This window comes from Oenanthe melanoleuca, chromosome 15 (genome assembly GCF_029582105.1).
Source record: "Oenanthe melanoleuca isolate GR-GAL-2019-014 chromosome 15, OMel1.0, whole genome shotgun sequence".
Lineage (NCBI taxonomy): Eukaryota > Metazoa > Chordata > Aves > Passeriformes > Muscicapidae > Oenanthe > Oenanthe melanoleuca.
In genome coordinates this window covers 3,892,383-3,910,933 of record NC_079349.1, presented here as the reverse complement: position 1 = coordinate 3,910,933, position 18,551 = coordinate 3,892,383, and the positions used below count along the sequence as shown (strand labels likewise).

The following is an 18,551-nucleotide window of genomic DNA, read 5'->3' as shown; positions in this document are numbered from 1 at the left end:
AAATAAGGTTTTGGTTCTTCTGGGGGATGTTTAGGAGGGGTCATAACTTTGCAATTTTTTTTTTTTTTATTTTGGTGTTCAAAGGTTTGAGCTACAGGGCTCAGCACTCTGCAGGTCTGACTCATTTTCTGTCTGTTTTGTGTGTTTAGATGTAAAGAAAAGTCACAGGATTCCTGTTCCCATTGTAAGTAACCTCACTACAGCAAAATATTGTGGATGCTCCATCCCTGGAAGTGTTCCAGGCAAGGTTGGACAGGGCTTGGAGCAATCTGGGATAGTGGAAATTGTCCCTGCCCATGGCAGGGAGTGGGATTGGATGAGCTTCAAGGTCCCTTCCCACCCAAATCATTCTGGGATTCTATGATTTTTTAAATTCTCTTATGTCTTTAATTGCTTTTCATATTTAATTCAGTTTGGACACTAAGCCCCAGGCAGTTTGGCCTCTTCCCTGGATGTGTTGGCATCAGGTGGCTGCACATGTGTCTGGACTTTTTGGCAGGGAGGGTTCCTGCTACTAATTTACATTTTAATATAAACCCTTCATTTCCTTATCATTTTTTTCTAAACCATAATTAAGTGCCCAACCCTATTTTCCTCTCCCTTGTCACTGATACTCTTATTTTGGTGCCCAGTAATTTACAGGCAGGAGGTGGTTCAAGGATGAGTCAAAATGACTAAGGAGCTGCAAATCCTTCTCATGCTAATTCAGGGTGTTCCCATCCCAGAGAGCTTCCAGCCTCCTGCTCCCAGCCTGGGATGCAGGGCCTCATTCCTGGGAATGGAAATACTTGGGAACTGGAAGGGTTTGTGTGGCTGAAGCAATGCTGAGGGAAATCTTTTGTGGTTACTTTTTGGCATCCTCAGGTGTTTCTAAAGCTCATTCTCAGGATCAGGGAATATCCTGAGCTGGAAGGGACCCACAGGGATCATCCAATCCAACTCCTGGCCCTGCACAGACTCCCCAGCAATGCCACCCTGTGCCTGAGAGTGTGTTCCAAACACTCCTTGAGCTCTCTCAGGAGTTCTCCCAAATGCAGAGCTGCTGTTTGCTGACTTCCCTGGCAATTGATGTGCTTCCAGCTTTGTTCTGGGTCACAGGAGATCCTTGTGGAGAACTGGGAGTTCCTGAAATGTTCTGACACTGGGCATGGGAGGTGGTGTTTGGTGTGTGTCAGAGGACATGCAGGAATTGTCCAGACCCCATTCCCTGACTTCCTGACCTCTCCCTGGCCTCAGGAGTGAACTTCAATCCCTCAAAAGGGAATTTGCCCAGAGAAGCTGTGGCTGCCCCATCCCTGGAAGAGTCCAAGGCCAGGTTGGACAGGGCTTGGAGAAACCTGGGATAGTGGAAGGTGTCCCTGCCCTGACAGGGTGATGGGACTGGATGATCTTCAAGGTCCCTTCCCATCCAAATCCACATTCTGTGATTTCTCTGAGTTCTTAATACCCTGGGACTGTCATCAACCACAGACCTTCACACCATGATATTCCAGGTTCCCTGCTCTGCTCCAAATCTAGAGTGATGACTCCTACTTCTCCAGGATGAAATGTTTAGGAAAAACGTGCATGGAGACATGGAATGATGATCTGCTGGGACATTTCCATGGAATCAGCATTTGAGGCCCTTCCCATGCCATCACTGAGAGGAAGAAGCATCATGCACAAGAGATGTGAACATTCCCTTTATTGGTCACACAGATTAAATTGAGGCCTTTAGAAACCAAACAGAATTAACCTGCAAATAAAATTAATAAGATCAGCCCATTCCTGTTTGCCAAGAGGCCGTGTGAGATCACAGGGCAGTGGCTCCTGCAGGCTCTGAGATCACCAGAATCAGCTGCTTGTTGCCAGGTGTACAGTGATTTCCTACCCCTCTGTTTGTCCAGCAGAATTTTCCCAAAATCACCAAAGTGGGGCTGGATTTACAGCAGAGAATGTGCTCCTGACTGTCTCGTATTTGGAATAAGTGAAACCAAAGGGATCCAGTTCCCCTGAATGGCTTTTCCTGAGGTGGCATCACAGACCATTGAGTTCAGCATTCATCAGCAGGGAATTTTCTCCGGCCTTTGTTTTCCTTTTCCTGATTCTACCCAGTGACTGCAACATTTCCAGGGAAGCTGGAACTCCTTTGGACAGACTGGGCATGTCAGTGGCTCCCAATTTCCAGCTGTTTGCTAAGCCCAGCATGGAGATGCACTCAGACATCCCCCATTCCCCCACTCCATGCTGCTGAGCTATTCCTGGCACATGGATTATTCAGCAGAGAGGAGCTGCATCACGGATGAGTAAGGAGCACTTGGCTTATCCACACAGGAGAGTGAGCCAGGCACTGTGCTGGCCTCAGAACAGCCTTTGGATTTCAGGTTTCCTCACCATCCTGTGCCCTGTCTGGGATGGTTTGTAAAGCAGGAAAGACACCTGGCATGGGAAAATCAACCAGGCTGTATCTTCAGAACAGTGTGTTGGGTCCCCAGCAGCATCCCTGGACACCCCAAAAAGTCCTGCTCCTCCTCTGAGGGGCACAAGCTTTCCCAAGGCAGGCCCTCTCTCTGAGCTGTGTCCCACAGCTGGGAGAAATGGGAAGCTGAGGGGCCCGTGGGAGTTTTAGGGACAAGAAGAGCTATTTTCTTATGCTCTCTGCTATACTTAGAGCCTGGCAAGCCCACAGGGCAGGAACAAGTTGCTTTTGTTGCTAAAACATCGTTTGGAAAGGCCATTTTAGGCAAGTGCTGCTGTCTGGTGCCAGCTACACTAAGCAGGTGCTGTGGCCTGAGCTTTGTCCTGGCAGGAATGTGAGGAAAACTGCTGTAACCCAGGCACGTGCTCCCAGAGCTGCTGTGGCTTCCCTGGGAGCCTCAGAGCTTCTTCCTACTAAGGAGCTTTTGCCTCCTGGGGGGAGCCTGTAAATCTAATTACACCCTGGGTGTTGGAGCAGCCAGCACAGACCTCAGGTGTCCCCAGCTCCGTTTCACATCCTGTCCCCTGGTGCAGATGAACTGTTCAGGGTTCAACAGCAGGACTGTCCAGGGTTCAGCTGAACCCAGGCTGATCCCAGGCAGCACTTGGTGCACTTTGCCACGGGTAATTAGTTGATATTTGAAAGCCCTTCCTCCAGGCAGGTTGTGGAGGGAGTGGAGCCATCTGGAAATGGAAATGAGACGCTGAGAGCCAGAGCTGCAGCAGGGGCAAACAGCACGTGTGTGTATCCCTGTGTTGTTCCCATCCTTCTGCTGTGATTCCTAAGCTACTGCTGTCACATTCCAGGGAGCTGGCGCTCACAGGCGGGGCCCTGGGGGGGTGGCCAGCTGCTTCCTCTCCTGCAGGATGCTCCCGAAGAGCCGCGCTGCCGCCATGGCACAGCCCCAGTGGATGGTGATCCCAAACCCGCCGTGCCCGTAGTTGTGAATCACCTGGGGGAGAAGCACAGAATGCCAGCATGGCTTGGGGGCAATCTCAAAGCTTGTCTTGTCCCAGGTTGCTGCAAGCCCTGTCCCACCGATCCCTGAGCACTCCCAGGGATGGGGCAGCCACATCAATCATTTGTTTCAGTATCTCTGACATTCATCCTGGGCTCAAAGATTCCCTCGCTGTTGGTGAGAGAGGTGATGACGGGAACAGGGCTTGTTGATCAGTGCCCCGGGCACAATTAACACAGTCATTAACCAGCCTCGGCCCCCGGGGCTGGACGGGTACCTCTCCCTGCAGATTCCCCAGGCGGATGCTCTCCCGCTCCAGGCGGACCGAGGGCCGTGCTGGTCTCAGGCCGCTCCACTCCCCGACGATTTTTGCCTTCTGGAAGCAAAAGCACATGAGCACCGCACAGCATTCCTTGGAATCCCACCAGCCAAAGCTCACAGCACCAGGTGAGCCCTGAGACAGGGGGTTCCCCATCGTGCAGCAGCTCCAGGCACAACAATTTGGGATGGCAGTGCCAGCCTGGAGCTGAGGCAAATCCCTGTGCCAAAGCCCCAGATCACCTTTCCTGCTAATCCAGGGAATAACAGCAGCACTGGGAGTGGACACAACCCTGCTTCACCCCACACAGCCCTTCTCTAAAGGTATAGGGACACCATAACCAAAGCCCTGGTTCTAATTTTTACTAGCCATGAGTAATTATTATCCCTACAAACTTTGTCTCAGTGCCAGCCCCAGCCCTGCCAGGTAGAAGAGTCTCAGGTGTCAATGATGGACACACAGAAAGCCCAAATCATGGAAATATCAAGGTCCTGTGATTGTCCCAGTGCCACTCCTGCATCCTGACCCCCCAGCTCCCTGTGCCCCATGCTGGCAGTGGGGTCACCCACCTGGAGAGGTGGGAGCAGCTGGCAGCAGCTGTCCCAGATGGATTTGTGATCCTTGGCACTGTTCTCCTCACTCCAGTTCCCGTGCTGGTAAACCCCTCCCAGGACCGTGAACTCGCTCCTGCACCGGCAGCCAAAGGAGACACACGGTGGTGACTTGTCCCCAGCTGTCCCCTGTGGGGCCACCACATGGAGGGGACACTGTGTGAGTGTGGTGTTGGATCCTGCTACACTCTGAACCTGCAAAATACTCCTGTGGGAGAAACTCAAACTCCCACATGGAGCAGGCAGAGAGCGGTGCCTGCACGTCTGCTCGTGAGCATGTCACTCATTAAATCCTGTCAGCCCTTCCTTGTCTGGGCAAAGCAGACAGATAACTCCATCCTTATCAAACAGGTCTGCTCCTGCCTGGCTCAGGAAGAGCTGCAAGGAATGGGATGGCTCTGGAGGGGAACACAGAGAACAGATTGGTGCTGCTGCTGCTGCCACAAACTCCTGTGGATTAACAGGACAAGAGGCAGGTTAAGACTGAGGGGGCTTGGAGGGGTCTGTGCTGACTGGACCCTTCTAACACCTTGCTTGATCATTGGGAAGCACAAAAACAGAAAGAGGGACCCTCCAGGGCTGAGCTCTCCAGCAGAGAGACACATGAGCACTGGATCCAGCTCTTCCTTTGGGATCAGCCTTGTGCTCAGCTCTGACAGCTCAAGCTAAAACAAGCACAGGCAGAGGAATTCATCTGTGGCTGGGACTGTGATCAGGAATCACTCAGAAAATGCTGCATGGGGGCTGTGAGCCTGCAAAGCTCCTGTTTACATCCTGGCTTACTGCCTAAGCCTGAAATATTAGGACATTAGGAAGTGCCAGAGATGCAGCACTCAAATTCCAGCTTAAAGACCCCTCTCCATTGCCAGAGCAGGGTCACTGCAGCCCCTTGGGAGGAAGCAGAGCTGGGATGAACAGCAGATGGATTTATTTATCCCTCCCATGGTATAGCTCCCTGGGCAGGGCCAGGAGTTGGACTGAATACTTGTGGTCCCTTCCAGCTCAGGATATTCCATGATTCCATGATAAACCCAAGGAGATGCTCCCAGGCTCAGCAGCAGCTCAGGGGACAGTGAGGGCAAGGCTGAGCTTTCCTAGGGAGGTTATGTTGAAGGAAAAGAAGTCTTGCCCTGTTTTTATAGGAGCATGGATCAGCAGTGCCTTTCCCCACCCTGAGCTGCTGCACCACAGTTTGGTTGATAATAAAGATGGCTATAGATGTGAAAACAAAAGATCTCCCCCAAAATATCCACTCCACTGTCAGTGTTTGGCTGTTTTGGGGACTTGGCCAGGGTTGAGTTTGCTTTGGTGGGATTTGGTCCTTGGAAAAGGACAGGACATGGAACACCATGGTGCAGGGAGCTCTCTGTGCTGACTGGGAGCTCCCTCACTTTGCTGCCCATGTCCTTCTGCTCTCCTCCCACACAGCCAAGAAAAGCACTAGGGATGAGCCAGGCCTGGCAGACACCAGCAGGAGCCATGTCCCAGACCAGGCTTTGGGGACACTGGCAGAGGAATGTCACCAGTGCCAGCCAGCCCTGCCTCAGCCATCGTCACTTACCCCGGGATGATGTAGGGAGAGTTGTAGATCCCAGATTTCAGGTTGTGAGTGATGATGAAATGCTTCACCCATGGGGCCAGCACCTGGGAGGTGAAGGAGAGGAAGTCAGAGCTGGAGGGTGGGAGGGAAACGAGGGACCAGATATGGGACCCTCCCTTAGCTCTGAGTTCCCTGTGCTGGGAAGATGGGAACACAGGAGTGCGGGTAGGGAGGAGCTTTCTACTCTCCTGTGTTTCTCCAAATAATCATCATCTTCTCCCATTTGATGTCTTTTTATTGTCAGCATTCTGACCTCCCCCAGCCCTCACCCTATGGAGAAACAGGCTGGGGACTGAGAGCATTCCCAGAGCTGAACCAGGAATGAGATCCTGCTTGGTTTCACATGAGGAATCAGCACCTGATCCCAGTGTGGATCCAGCCACAAGCCCAGCTTTTCCCCAGAGGGCACAGGCACTCCTGGTGGTTACAGAAGCATTTTTGGGAAGTCCCCAGGCCTGTCCCAGCTGATCTCACCTTGATGATCTGGCCCCGGCCGGGCTGCAGCTCCGGGTCGGGCTGCAGGTGCCCCGCTCGCATCCCGCTGCAGTTCAGCACCACATCCACACCCTGGGCAAACAGCTGAGGGGAGAGGGACAGGCTGGGAGCAGCACACAGGGGTGTTGCCACAGAGGCACAACATTCCTGCTTCCAAATGAGCAGAGTGCTCTTTCCAACAGGCAGGAAATGGATAAACCATCAGGGCCAGATCCAGGGCACGGCCAGCTCCCGCTCCTGCTGACACCCCATGTGTGCCACCGAGCCATTCCAGGGAAAGCTGCCAATCCACGCTGCATAAATGCTCTGCCCTGTCCTCTGTCAACCATCCCTCAGCACCCAAATATCCTTTATCTTTCCTGGTAGAATTTATTTCCTGGATCTTGGCATAGTCTTGCTGCTGTCCCCTGGCCCATCATTCATGCCAAGGAATATCCTAGAGCAGCACCTGCCTGCTGGATGCTGCTTCTCCAGTGTGGGATGGGGCTGTGCCCTCCACCCTGGCTCCACATCCCCACTCACCTCCTGGAAAGACCCAACCTTCTTATGGAAAAACTTCACTCCCCTCTGCGTCAGCCTGGGAAGCACAAATTCATTTGTTACTGGCAAATTAAAAGCAAATGTTCAATACCAGGACACCTGCTCAGCATTAGAAATTACAGGAATAAAATCAAGCCATAGATTCTTCCAAAGCCAAAAACACTTGGATGCAGTTCCAAGTATCCCACTACTTTCATTTTTGTCATGCAAAAAACACACGCCTGGGCTCACTGTTAAAGTGTTACCCCATTGGGGCAATGAACAGGATTTCCAGACCCTCTTCCCTGCTTCCCAAGGATGCATCTCTGCCTACTCTATCCTGATGTGCTGCATGAAAACCCACACCTGCAGCCAAAGGAAACAGGAGCAGCTGCACTCACCTGTTGGTGAGCCAGGGTAGGTAACTCCTGCCCTCCAGCATCAGCGCCGTGTTGAACCAGCCATAGCTGAAACAGGAGGAGAAGAAGCTGTGAGGACCTACAGGAGCCTCCTGCCCCCACATTCCTGACAGCCACTGTGCATCTGGGACCCCAATTCCCTCTGGGACCCATTAGTGCATGATTTGTCCTCTCTTTTTAATTTTTTTCCTCCCCCATTTTGACACTGGTGAGGTAAGATAGGAGCTAGAATGGTTTCTGTGCTGCATTGCTGCTTTTTTGGCCATTTGAGTTGTTTCCTACTTACTTTAAGGGAAGCAGTTTTAAAGAATTGAGGACATTTCTATGCCTGCAGTTCTTTGTCCCACTGCCCCATGCCAGGGCTGTATTCTGGAGGTACCCAGGACTGTCCTACCTGAGTCTCCAAAAAACAGACTGAAAAATACCTGTAACCAGGGAAGAGTTCAAGTTCTTTTGGTGTCAAGTTCCTGAATCCCAGGACAATGTTCTTCCAGGATGGGTCCTACAGCAGAGGAAGAGTTCAGAGATCATTAATGAGCTGGAATCACCATGGGACACAGCCCATCCCAGAGGGACACAGGACAGCTGGAGAGGCTCTGTCACTCCCACTCTCCTAGGGCTCAGCCCTTCCTCACACCAATATTGCCTCGGGAGCACAGAAAACACTGTGTCCCAGGCACTGTCACAAGGCAAACTGGGAAATACTGGGAAGCATTGGCTGGGAACAAGCACAGCCCTGCCCACTGCAGGGAGCCACTGAGCTGGAGCCCTTCCCAGCTCCTTACCGGCACGGGCTCCGTGAACAGGTTGTAGCCAGAAATGAGGAAAAGTCCCATTTCCTTGGCTGCTGGGGAGTGCATCTGCCCGAGGAGGTAATCAAATGTCTCTTTATTCCACAGCCTGTGATGAGAATGGGACACAGTGGTGGCTCTGCCAGCCCCATGAGCTGTGCCAGGGCAGCTCCTGGCACACAGGGAGGGGGACACAGCACCATCCTCCTCCTCCTGCCTTACGTCTCCTGCAGGTTGCCGTGGTCACTCAGGTAGGGCTGCCACAGCCCAGCTGCCCCATCACTGGTGGTGTGGGGGGTGAAGTGGTCAGCATAGACCTCCAGCTCCAGGGAGGGCAGCAGGCCATGGAACTGCTCGTGGATGCACAGGGCGCTGGAGAGCCCGATCACCCCGGCCCCGATGATGGCCACACGCATGGCTCCGGCTGCTGCAGGGGGTCAGGGCTCCAAGGGCTGCTGGACAAGCTGGGAACACCACAGAGGAACATCAGCTCCTGCAGAGCCTCAGCTCCACTGCTGGAACAGCTCCTCATAGTGCACCCGTGTGCTTTTCTTGTAAAGCCTCCCAGGTCGTCCTCAAGCGCTGACCAGGCACTGGAATCGTGGATGGGGGATTGTGGTTCCTCACAGTGGCTGGGGAATGTCTCCAGCCTGGCTGTGCCAGCAGAAAGGCTGCAGCTCAGCTACCACTCCTCACCTGGCACTAGGAGCTCCAGGTGTGTCCTGCCCTGGGACAGGGTGGCACAGCCTTGGCATCCTCCTCTGTGTCCCACCAGCCATGGGCTGAGCAGCCAGGGAGATGCTGGAGCTCCATCTCCCAAGGGACACTGTGAACCTCCGTTCCCAGTGACCCAGCCCTGCTCTGAGCAGCTCACAATCCTTCCCAGCCACTGGAGGCAAGAGGTGGGCACAGATAAGAAATATGGGAAGCAGCAGGTGTTTTCCAGGGAGCAATGCCAGGTGTGATGAGTGCAAGGTTGGATCCTCACACCATTGTCACCCTCAGGGCTGCACATGACAGCCCTTGGCTGTGCCACCACCCCAAACCCTTCTGGGAACAGCTGGGAGAATGGCTGTGGGTAAATTCTGGCTGCAGAGAGCCCCTCTCCATCCTCTGGTTCCCTCTTGACAGCACTTGGAAAAGCCATGTGGTCACTGCCTGTGCAGGGAGCAGACAAAGACCAGTTTGGGGAAGGGCTGGGGGTGGGAGCAGGAATAAATTCCAGCTCAGGGGATTTTTTTGGACAAGGTGAAGTCCAGCATCTCTGCTGTGACAACAGGGGGACTGACATTTGCCGGGATGGAGGGATGAGTCATCGGAACGGCGCAGCGGGAGCTGCTTCCCATCTGCCGTGGTTTTGTAACCCTCGGGAAGCAGGGTCAGCTCCTCCACCAGGGACAGGGACTCGCCCCAGCTGCCCCTGCAGCACCAGCTGAGGAGGATCTGCCAAAAAATAACGGGAATAAACATTTTCCATCAGTTTACCTGCAGAGTGTGGGGTCCTCCGAGCAGTCACTGCTGTGTCCAGAGGCTTCAGAGTCAGAATTGTTGTTACAACCCAGCAGGGCAAGGTCTGAGTGTCCAGGGCAGCAGGGCCAAAGTCTGCTCTGGCTCCAGGGAGGTGGAGTTCCCACGTGGTGCCACTGGCAGGCGGCCCCAGAGTCATGGAAAACGGGGTCACCACCATCGGTGGCAAAATGCCATCCCTGCCACTCGTCTCCATGGTGACCACTGGTGGACCAGGACACAGGGATGTGTTCAGTGGGCATAAAAGTCTTTGCAATGGTAAATATTCTGTGATTTCTCAGTGTCTGCATTTGCAGAACCGCTTAGATTGGAAAAGACCCCTGAGGTCAACCTTTGACTGATCACCATCTTGTCAACTAGACCAGAGCGCTAATGTCACATCCAGCTGCTTCTTGAACACAAGATTCCTGTGGGATCTGGGAAACCGAGAGCTTCTGGCTCAGTTTTTGAGTAGGAAGAGAGGGTGAGGGAATCAGCATTGTTCATCCTGGAAAAGAAAAGGCTTTGGAGGGAGCTAATTGTGGCCTATGCAGTACCTGAAGGCAGCCTGATGGAAAAATAGAGTGACTATTTACAACTTGGAGTGACAGGACAAGGGGGAATGGCTTCACACTGCCAGAGAGAAGGCTTAGGTTGGATATTGGGAAGAAATCCCTCCCTGTAAGGGTGCTGAGACCCTGGCCCAGAGTGCCCAGAGAAGCTGTGGCTGCCCCTGCATCCCTGGAAGTGTCCCAGGCCAGGACATCCTGGGGAAGCTGCGGAAGGTGTCCCTGCTACGGAATGGGATTTTGGGGTGGGACGGGGCGGGATTTGGGGGCGGGAAGCCCCGCCCATCTCAGCAGGTATCCGCCCACAGCAGCAAGCCCCGCCCATAGAGCGAAACCCCGCCCATAGAGCGAAACCCCGCCCCTTGCGGGCCCCGCCCTTTCCCCCGCAGGCCCCGGCCCGGCCCCGCCCCTTCCCGGGTGAGGGGGAGGCGGCGGCGGCCCCGCAGCTGCAGCCATGGCGCTGGTCACCCTGCAGCGCTCGCCGACCCCCAGCGCCGCCTCCTCGGCCAGCACGAGCGAGGTGAGCGGTGCCGGGAGGGGCCGGGACGGAGAGGGAAGGGGAGAGTGAGCTCCGGGGGTGGTGAATGGGGAGCGGGGAGGGACGGGGTGAGGCCCCGCTCGGGGACAGGCCCCTGCAGCCCCCCACAGCACCCCGTAACCCAAAGCTTCTGCTTCCATCACCTCGCAGAACAATGTCCCTCATGGTCCCGGCGTCACTGCTCTGACCCTTCTCAGCTTTTCCCCTCCAGCCCTTGGTTCCACCCCGTCGCGGCCCCTTGTCCCTCCACAGCCCCTTTTCTCCTGTCTCCATCCCCTCTCAGTCCCCATGGCCTGGCTTCCGACAGCCCCCTGGCACCAGCTCAGCCCCTCACAGTCTCCCCAGCCACTAGTTTCATGTCCTTCTCAGGCGCTGGTCCCTCATGGCTCTCAGCCCGGCAGCCCCCCATGGCCACTGACCCCCAGCCTTCCTTCCTCCCATTACAGCCCCATGGCCTGAGCCCCACAGCCCCTAGCCCAGCTCAGCCCCTCACAGCCCCCACACCCCCCAGCCCAGCTCAGCCCCTCACCCACAGCCCAGCTCAGCCCCTCACAGCCCCCACAGCCCCCAGCCCAGCTCAGCCCCTCACAGCCCCCACAGCCCCCAGCCCAGCTCAGCCCCTCACAGCCCCCACAGCCCCCAGCCGAGCTCAGCCCCTCACAGCCCCCACAGCCCCCAGCCGAGCTCAGCCCCTCACAGCCCCCACAGCCCCTAGCCCAGCTCAGCCCCTCACAGCCCCCACACCCCCCCCCCCCCCCAGCCCAGCTCAGCCCCTCACAGCCCCCAGCCCAGCTCAGCCCCCCACAGCCCCCAGCCCAGCTCAGCCCCTCACAGCCCCCACAGCCCCCAGCCCAGCTCAGCCCCTCACAGCCCCCACAGCCCCCAGCCCAGCTCAGCCCCTCACAGCCCCCACAGCCCCCAGCCGAGCTCAGCCCCTCACAGCCCCCACAGCCCCCAGCCCAGCTCAGCCCCTCACAGCCCCCACAGCCCCCAGCCCAGCTCAGCCCCTCACAGCCCCCACAGCCCCCAGCCCAGCTCAGCCCCCTGCCATCCCATTCCCTTCTTCTCGTAGCCTCCGGTGCTGCCCAGCCCTTTGACGCTGCCAGGCTGAGCCAGGCCTGGGTCTGTCCTGCTATCCCCCACTCCACCCCTCAGCTGGAGCTCCTTAAACCCTGGGCCAGGCTGCTTCAGCTCTCTCCTGCCAGGTAAATCTCTGGGCAGAGTGCTGGGCCTGTCTTCATGGAGCAGCTGTGCTGGCCCTAGACCTTGTCCCTGCTTGGCATCCCAGAGCTGCCACAGCTCCTGGCCCAGGGATGCTCTGCTTTGCCCTGTGTTATCCCTCTGTGCCTGCCATGGCACTGCCCTTCCCCACATCTGCTGCAGCTCCTGCCCCTCAGGGAGCTCACACCAGCCCTTCCCCAAGGTGACCATTGTCATTTCTCCAGGAGCAGCTCCCATCCTGCTCCACCCCATACCTGTGCCACTCCTCTGTGGCACAGCCTCCACTGTGCTGCTGCCTTCTCCTTTCCCCTGTACCTGCACTTCTCCTGCCCCATGGTGCCATCTGTGTCCTGCTGGCCTGGCACTCTGCATGTCCCAGCTCTGCTGCACACCCCCTCCACTCCTGTGCCCTAAAAATGCCCTCTCCTGCCTCTGCCTGGCCTTGAGCTTCTGCTTCCTCCCCCCACAGCTCCCAGGTGCCATCCAAACACAGCTGCACCTCCAGTTTCTTGCCTTTTTCCCTTCTAACCTTGAAAGACAGGCCTGGTGTTTCTCTGCACATCCTCCCCGTGCATCCCTCTCCCCCCACACTTCTTTCCTTTGCTGTTCACTGCCCTTGGCTTCGCTCTGTCCCCACTCCTGCCAGGTAAACAATCCTATTTGTCACCTGTCAGGTCCCTGTGACTCCTCCGATTAGCTGGTCTGAGGAGGGAGCAGGAGGGTGGAGCCACAAAGCTCCCAGGTCCTCCCTGGCCCCAGGGGGGGTCCCTGCAGCCAGGGACCCAGTTTGGGCCACTCAGTGCCAAATTGAGGAATTTGGAGGTGTGAGTTGAGCTTTTTAAAGGAGTTTTTAGAAGGAATTTTGTGGAATCTGGTTTAGACAGAGTCTTAAACAAGACAAGTGGCCACCCAATCTAGAGAGATGAAAACGAGCTGTAACCCCAGAGCAGGCAATGGAATTAGACTGGATTTAACTGGTGCAGGTGGGAGAGGAATCAAAGCAGGCCTTGCCATGTACATCTGTTTTAGGCATTGCTTTGTGTCAGAGCTGCTGCTAGTGATTGTATTTTCTGTGGGTTGACCATATGATTCTCCTTTTTCCTCCTGAAAATGCTGCCAGGTGTTGTCCCTGGCAGGGCATTTCTACCACCAGCACCCACAGCTCAAGTGACTCAGGAAGACTGAGTCCTGTTAGAATGGTCTCTTCTGGCATGAAATACCATAAAATTATGATTTCCAGATTCAGCATGTTGTTTTTGTAAAGTTAATTTAAAGAAAAATCCCATCAAAAAATACCAGCCTGCTCCTGTTCTTTTAGAATCTTTCTTGCAAGGAAAATCAGGGTTCATTGGGGCTTTTAACTGAATAATTGCTAGAAGATATTTTAATGGGAAATGATGACCACATGTCCTTGCTAATTGTGACTGTGCTACTGTGGCCTCTCCTAACTCATGAGCCCAAAGGAATTTATAAAATGGATGCTGCTTGCCTTATGGTGGGCCATAAATTCTTAGTGGTTCACATTCACTTGCAAGCTTGCAGTGCTTGTGCATCTCCCTTCTACTCCCTGTGGTCCTTCAGAGTGTCCGTGCTCAGGAGAGTCCCCAGGGAGGGATGTGGGGTCTGGCCATGGTGGGATGAGCAGCATCACCACAGTGATGTGCACAGTGCCAGCTCTTGGGGGTGCTCTGAGCAGGACAGGGCAGGAAGGCTCAGCATTGCAGCCTTGCTTTGCTTTTCCTGCAGTTTTTAGTGGAAAACACAGGGAAAGTCAGCTTTGGGAACAGCTCAACTCCTGCAGGAGAGGAGCCCACAGCAGCTCCAGGCCCAGCCCTGCTGCTGAGCCCCAGCTGACGACATCCAAGAGTCATCATCCTCACAGTCACGTTTGTTTAAAAAGGAAAAAAAGTTTTTCTTCCCTTTGTTGCTATGTGACAGCCCCAAACAAATAGGAGGGTGACCCTGCAAAGGTCCCAAACCTGCCAGACCTTCCCAGGGCTGGGGGATCTGCCAGTAGGGGCACTGGGACTTGGGGTACTCTGGGGCCCTGCCTGCAGCCCAGCTCTGCACTGTAAACAGACTAAAAATAGCCATGGTATGCTCCTCACCCTCTGCTGGGTCAGTCGGGACAGCCTTGTGCATCTCCCTTCCTCCACATGGCCACAGTTCCAATATCCGGCCTCTGCTGTTGCATTTGCAGGGTTTTTTCCCTTGGCTTTACTTAGTTCTCACAGATTGTCAGCAGAGCAGCTCCTGTGCCCTCCAGCCTCCCAAATCCTGATTTGAGAGGATGAGGAGCAACCCAGGTCCCCTCACCCAAAGCTGCAGTCTTGAACATTTTAAATGATACAGTTTGCTTATTTTTAACTTGTACAAAACCACCTGGGAGCAGCTCTTAGGGAGACCCTGATTTGCTGTGGGTTCTGATTCCTGATTCCTTCAAGGCTTGTGTCCCTCCAGCTTTGTCAGGATCTGGTGTGCTGTGAGTGTGAAGAATTTCCTGTAATCCCAAATCTTCTCCCCAGCACAGCTCTGCCCTCCAAGGGGATGCTCCCAGCCCTTTCTCCTCTGTACTCACACAGGACCAAAGCAGAACTATTTTAGAGTCTGTTGCTTTTGGGATTTTTTTTTTGTCAGCTCTGGTTGCAATTAGCTCCAGCTCTGCTTTTCTTTAATAGGGAATTTTGTCTAGAAGCTACTAGGGAAGTTGAAGGTGATGCTGGAAAGCTCAACTCTGTGAAAATACTTGGTTTTGGAAGCAGGCTGAGGTCACACTTCTCTTTTGAGAAGAGTAAATAAAGTGTAGTGTCACCTGAGCAGCCAGATTTGCTTCTAGGGGACTTTCCACCAGTGCCTGGTGCAAAAATGCCCATTTTAATCCATGCCTGCCACCAGAGCAGCTGGTTCCCCAGGAAGGCAGCAGGCAGAGGACGTGCCTTGTCCTAGCCTGGGGACACGTGTGCCAGCACGCAGGTGCAGGTGGCCTCCTTGTCCTGTCCTGTGAGCCCTGGAGCTGGGACAGTCCCGGGGAGCACTTTTGGCTGTGTCCTTGTGCTTGGGCAGCCCGAACCCGGTTGTTGGTGCCCAGCCGTGGCTGCCGGCCCTGCCCTCACGTGTGTGCGCTCCGGTGACGTCGGGCTTGGCGCTCTTCAAAGCGCTCTGCGCTCCAGGGCCAGCTTGCAGGATTACGATCTAATAGCTTTAAAATCCCCGTGAGCCCCTTTGTCACCCGGCGTCGGGTGCTGGTGGCACACAGGACTAGGGAGTCTCGTTTATCCCTGGCCCCGAGAAGAAAAGCCCTGCGGAAAACAGCCCCTCACACCCTGTTGGTGCAGGGATTTTATTTAAAGGTGTCATGTGAAAACAATCAACATGTAACTCTCTTGGATCCTTTTCTCCCCTCAGGCCGAGGTCGGCAGTGATGAAGAGCGTAGACTAAATGTGAGGTAAGCAGAGTTTTGGGCTCTAAACAACGTGTCCACTGTTGCTAATTGTCTGCCAAGAACCGGAGTCCTGATCCCGCAGAGATCCCACAGCCTGTGCCTTGACTGGAGGGGATGGCATGGTCTGCAGAGAGCTGAACCTGGGGATGCTCTCTCCCAAATCAGCTTTGAGATGAGCATTTAAGGAGGTGAAAGAATAAAAGAGAGTTTGTGATCCTTTTTCCCCTGGAAAAGACACTGGAAAATTACTGGTCAGCTCTGGTCACAGCACTTTAGTGTTATCACAGCATCTCTGGCTCTGCTGCTGCTCCCTGGGGCTGGGGCTCCACTTGGGAAGGGGACTCTGCTCCCAGGGTGGGGAGGGGAGAGCTCTTCCCATTCCTGGGTATTAACTACCAGGAATTTGCCTCCCTGGGGTCGTGCAGAGCCACTGTGTTCATGTGAGGGGAAGAAAGGGCTGAGCTGTCCTGCCAGAGGAGAGAGAGGCTCCTCTTGCTGACACTGTGCAGATCCAAAGTGGTGACACAAGCTCATGTGCCTAATGGGCTCTGAGTAATGCTGTGGATGGCTCACTCTATTGCCCTCTAACCTGTAAACCACAGCCCAGGGGAGAAGTGTAAAGGCACAGCAGTGCTTCAGCACTCAGCCTCTTCTCCTTGTCCCTCCTTCCTGCCTTGGTTGTCCTGGATTCAGGAATAGTAAAGCTGCTCATGCTGCTGCTTGGACTGTGTTTGCCTTGCAAGTGAGGTCAGAGAGCAGGGCTGCTCATGGACAGAGAAGGAAGTTGTTGGACTTTATTTCTGTGTTCTGGGGTGGTGTCTCCTGCCTGTGGGGCCTGGAATTCCATGGCTGTCCTGTGTGCACACACATGGGTTGCAGATAGAAGTGCTGTGTGTCTGCTCTCCTGTGTATGGGCATTTAATGGCTCTCTGTAATGCCATTTGAGAGCTAACTTTGTGGGGAATGGATTCTGTATTGATTAAATCAAAATTCAGGATTCCTTGTTCTGCGCCCTGCACAATGCAAGGCCCCAACAGGAACCTGCTGAAGCCACGAACAGCCACAGAACCCTAATTCTTGTGCTTTTCCCCATGTGGTATTAAACAGTAACATGTAACCAAGCAGGATAGCAGCCTCCTCTTTTGGATATACAGATCTATGCTGAAAGAAAAAATACAGCTTTATCCTCTTCACTGCAAATGTTCTTATTGTACAAATAAATCCTGTGAGATCCTTGGATTTGTGGCCACATTTGGTCTTGTTTGCAAGCTGGGCTTGTGCATCTACCACTGATGCCCCAGGAGTGTAGATGCACTTAGACCAGGCTTAAAGGCTGATACTTTTCTCCTGGCTGTTGAAAAATGCTGCAGCACTGTCTTTGGACACTGAGATCCCATTGAGCTTCCTTTGTCCTTCAGTCTCCTGGGGCTGCTCTTCCCTATACAATTGTCAGGATAAGAATCTGGTAATTAAATATCCAGACAGAGCTGGAGAATCAGATGGCTCTCATGCACAGCCTCTGCTGTCCTCAGGGGCAAACACTGCCAAGAGCTGCAGGAAATGTGCAGACACAACACAGATGATAAATGGAGCTCCTGTTGGTTTGGTGGGTGATCTTGTCCCCTTTCCCTGCTCTGGACCAATCTGCTGAGACTCTGCCCAGTGCCCAGGGGGTGGCAGAGTTGTTCAATTTCATTGTGCTGAGAAATCCCTGCAGGATGGCCCATGCTGATGTTTGTGCCTCGTTCAATCCTGCTCCAGCCTTGGTGACAGCTGGGCTTTGTCACACGTGCTCTGAGCACAGGGCTCTGCAGACCTTGGAGATCTAAGGGTGAGGGAAAAGAAAGGATTGTTGGAAACAATGTGCTGCCAGCTCAAGCTGTGTTTCATCAATACAGGATGGCTGTGCTAGTACACATTTATGACATAATGTATTCATCTGCCCTCTGAACAAATTATTTTTGTTCATTCCAAAACATTCCAGGATTTTCATTTGAGGTTGCATAGTTGGACCTGGTTCCATGAGCCATCTGATTGTTTTCCTGGAAGAACAGGTCTGTATCATGGTTTTGCACCCAGACACATCTTGCTGCTCCTTGGTCATCCTTTATAATTTTGGAATGACAGAAACCATTTTCTTTCTCCCTGGAACAGCTTCTATCCCAGAACAGACCAAGGGGACATGCCCTAAGTTCAAAGGTATTGCTGCTATCTGCATTTTCTTAGATGTTAATCTGCTTTAAATCATCTTTTTCTCTGTTACCAAAAATTTTGTGGAAGCATGGACAATGTAACATCCACACTGCTCCCAGCAGGCAGCCAGAAGTCTGTGTTACTCCCTGAGGGTAAAGACTCAGAGCAGAAGGAAAAGTAAGAGATCTGAGAGCCTTGTTTGGCTCAGTGCAGCCAGGAGCTGCAGGTCTGAGCTGTGTTATCAGTGTCTGCTCAAACCTCCCCTCCTGGATAATCATCAGGGAGATGCTGTTGCTTGATCCCTTTTTCCTCTAATGGTGCAGTGCACCCACAGCTCACCCAAATCTTTGTAAAACTGCTGTCAGGGCTAGGCCAGGCCCATGGGGGGAAGTTTAGCCTAGACTTAAGTTCTGTGAGATGGAGTTCTGTGCATGTGGTGCCTGTGCCTTATCTCAGCCCCAGATCCTGCTGCTCCAGCTCTGAGCAAACTCTGAGGAGATGCTATCAAGGAGGGGGCAGAGCAGAGCCCAGCTCTTTCGCAGCTGCCTGCTCTGGCCCAGGGCTGGATGTGCAGTTTTCCCTTTTTGGTGTGACCCAGTTGATTCTCACTCTTGGCCCTGTGCTGGCTCTGTCTCACCGAGGCAGAGGAGATGTTGTACAACCCAAATCGCTCTGTGAGTTTTGGCTGTTTCTCAGATGTGGTTGGCAAACACAGCAAGATAATCACTGGCTTTAATTGCAAATATAAATAGGTTTGTTTAGCCAGTCATTCTGTAATCTTTGCCATTATTGGCTTTCCAATCACAACCTGAATGCAGAGCTGGGTGAATGTTTTCAGGCACCTTCTGCAGAGACATAGAGGTTAAACCACTGCTGAAGGGCCTGGAAGTTGGTTATCTCCAGGCTCTGAT

General features: G+C 53.8%; 2 protein-coding genes across 2 annotated transcripts in view; one reads left to right on the top strand and one right to left on the bottom strand.

The window, feature by feature from the left end:
- Nucleotides 1-1,660: 1,660 nt before the first annotated feature.
- DAO (D-amino acid oxidase) lies at nucleotides 1,661-9,782 on the bottom strand. Its single transcript, XM_056503899.1, has 11 exons — nucleotides 9,656-9,782; nucleotides 8,393-8,634; nucleotides 8,165-8,279; nucleotides 7,805-7,881; nucleotides 7,362-7,427; nucleotides 6,964-7,018; nucleotides 6,421-6,525; nucleotides 5,908-5,990; nucleotides 4,305-4,422; nucleotides 3,694-3,792; nucleotides 1,661-3,410 (listed from the first exon to the last, which is right to left on the bottom strand). Exons 2-11 carry the CDS (start codon nucleotides 8,584-8,586, stop codon nucleotides 3,276-3,278), a joined length of 1,047 nt encoding a protein of 348 aa, XP_056359874.1. The 5' UTR covers nucleotides 8,587-8,634; nucleotides 9,656-9,782; the 3' UTR covers nucleotides 1,661-3,275.
- Nucleotides 9,783-10,591: 809 nt separating this feature from the next.
- SSH1 (slingshot protein phosphatase 1) overlaps nucleotides 10,592-18,551 on the top strand; it is a 33,585-nt gene continuing 25,625 nt past the window's right edge. The window contains exons 1-2 of the mRNA XM_056503890.1: nucleotides 10,592-10,765; nucleotides 15,410-15,450. Of these exons, the coding sequence (XP_056359865.1) occupies nucleotides 10,700-10,765; nucleotides 15,410-15,450 (107 nt within the window). The 5' untranslated portion in view covers nucleotides 10,592-10,699. The remainder of the gene's footprint in view (nucleotides 10,766-15,409; nucleotides 15,451-18,551) is intronic.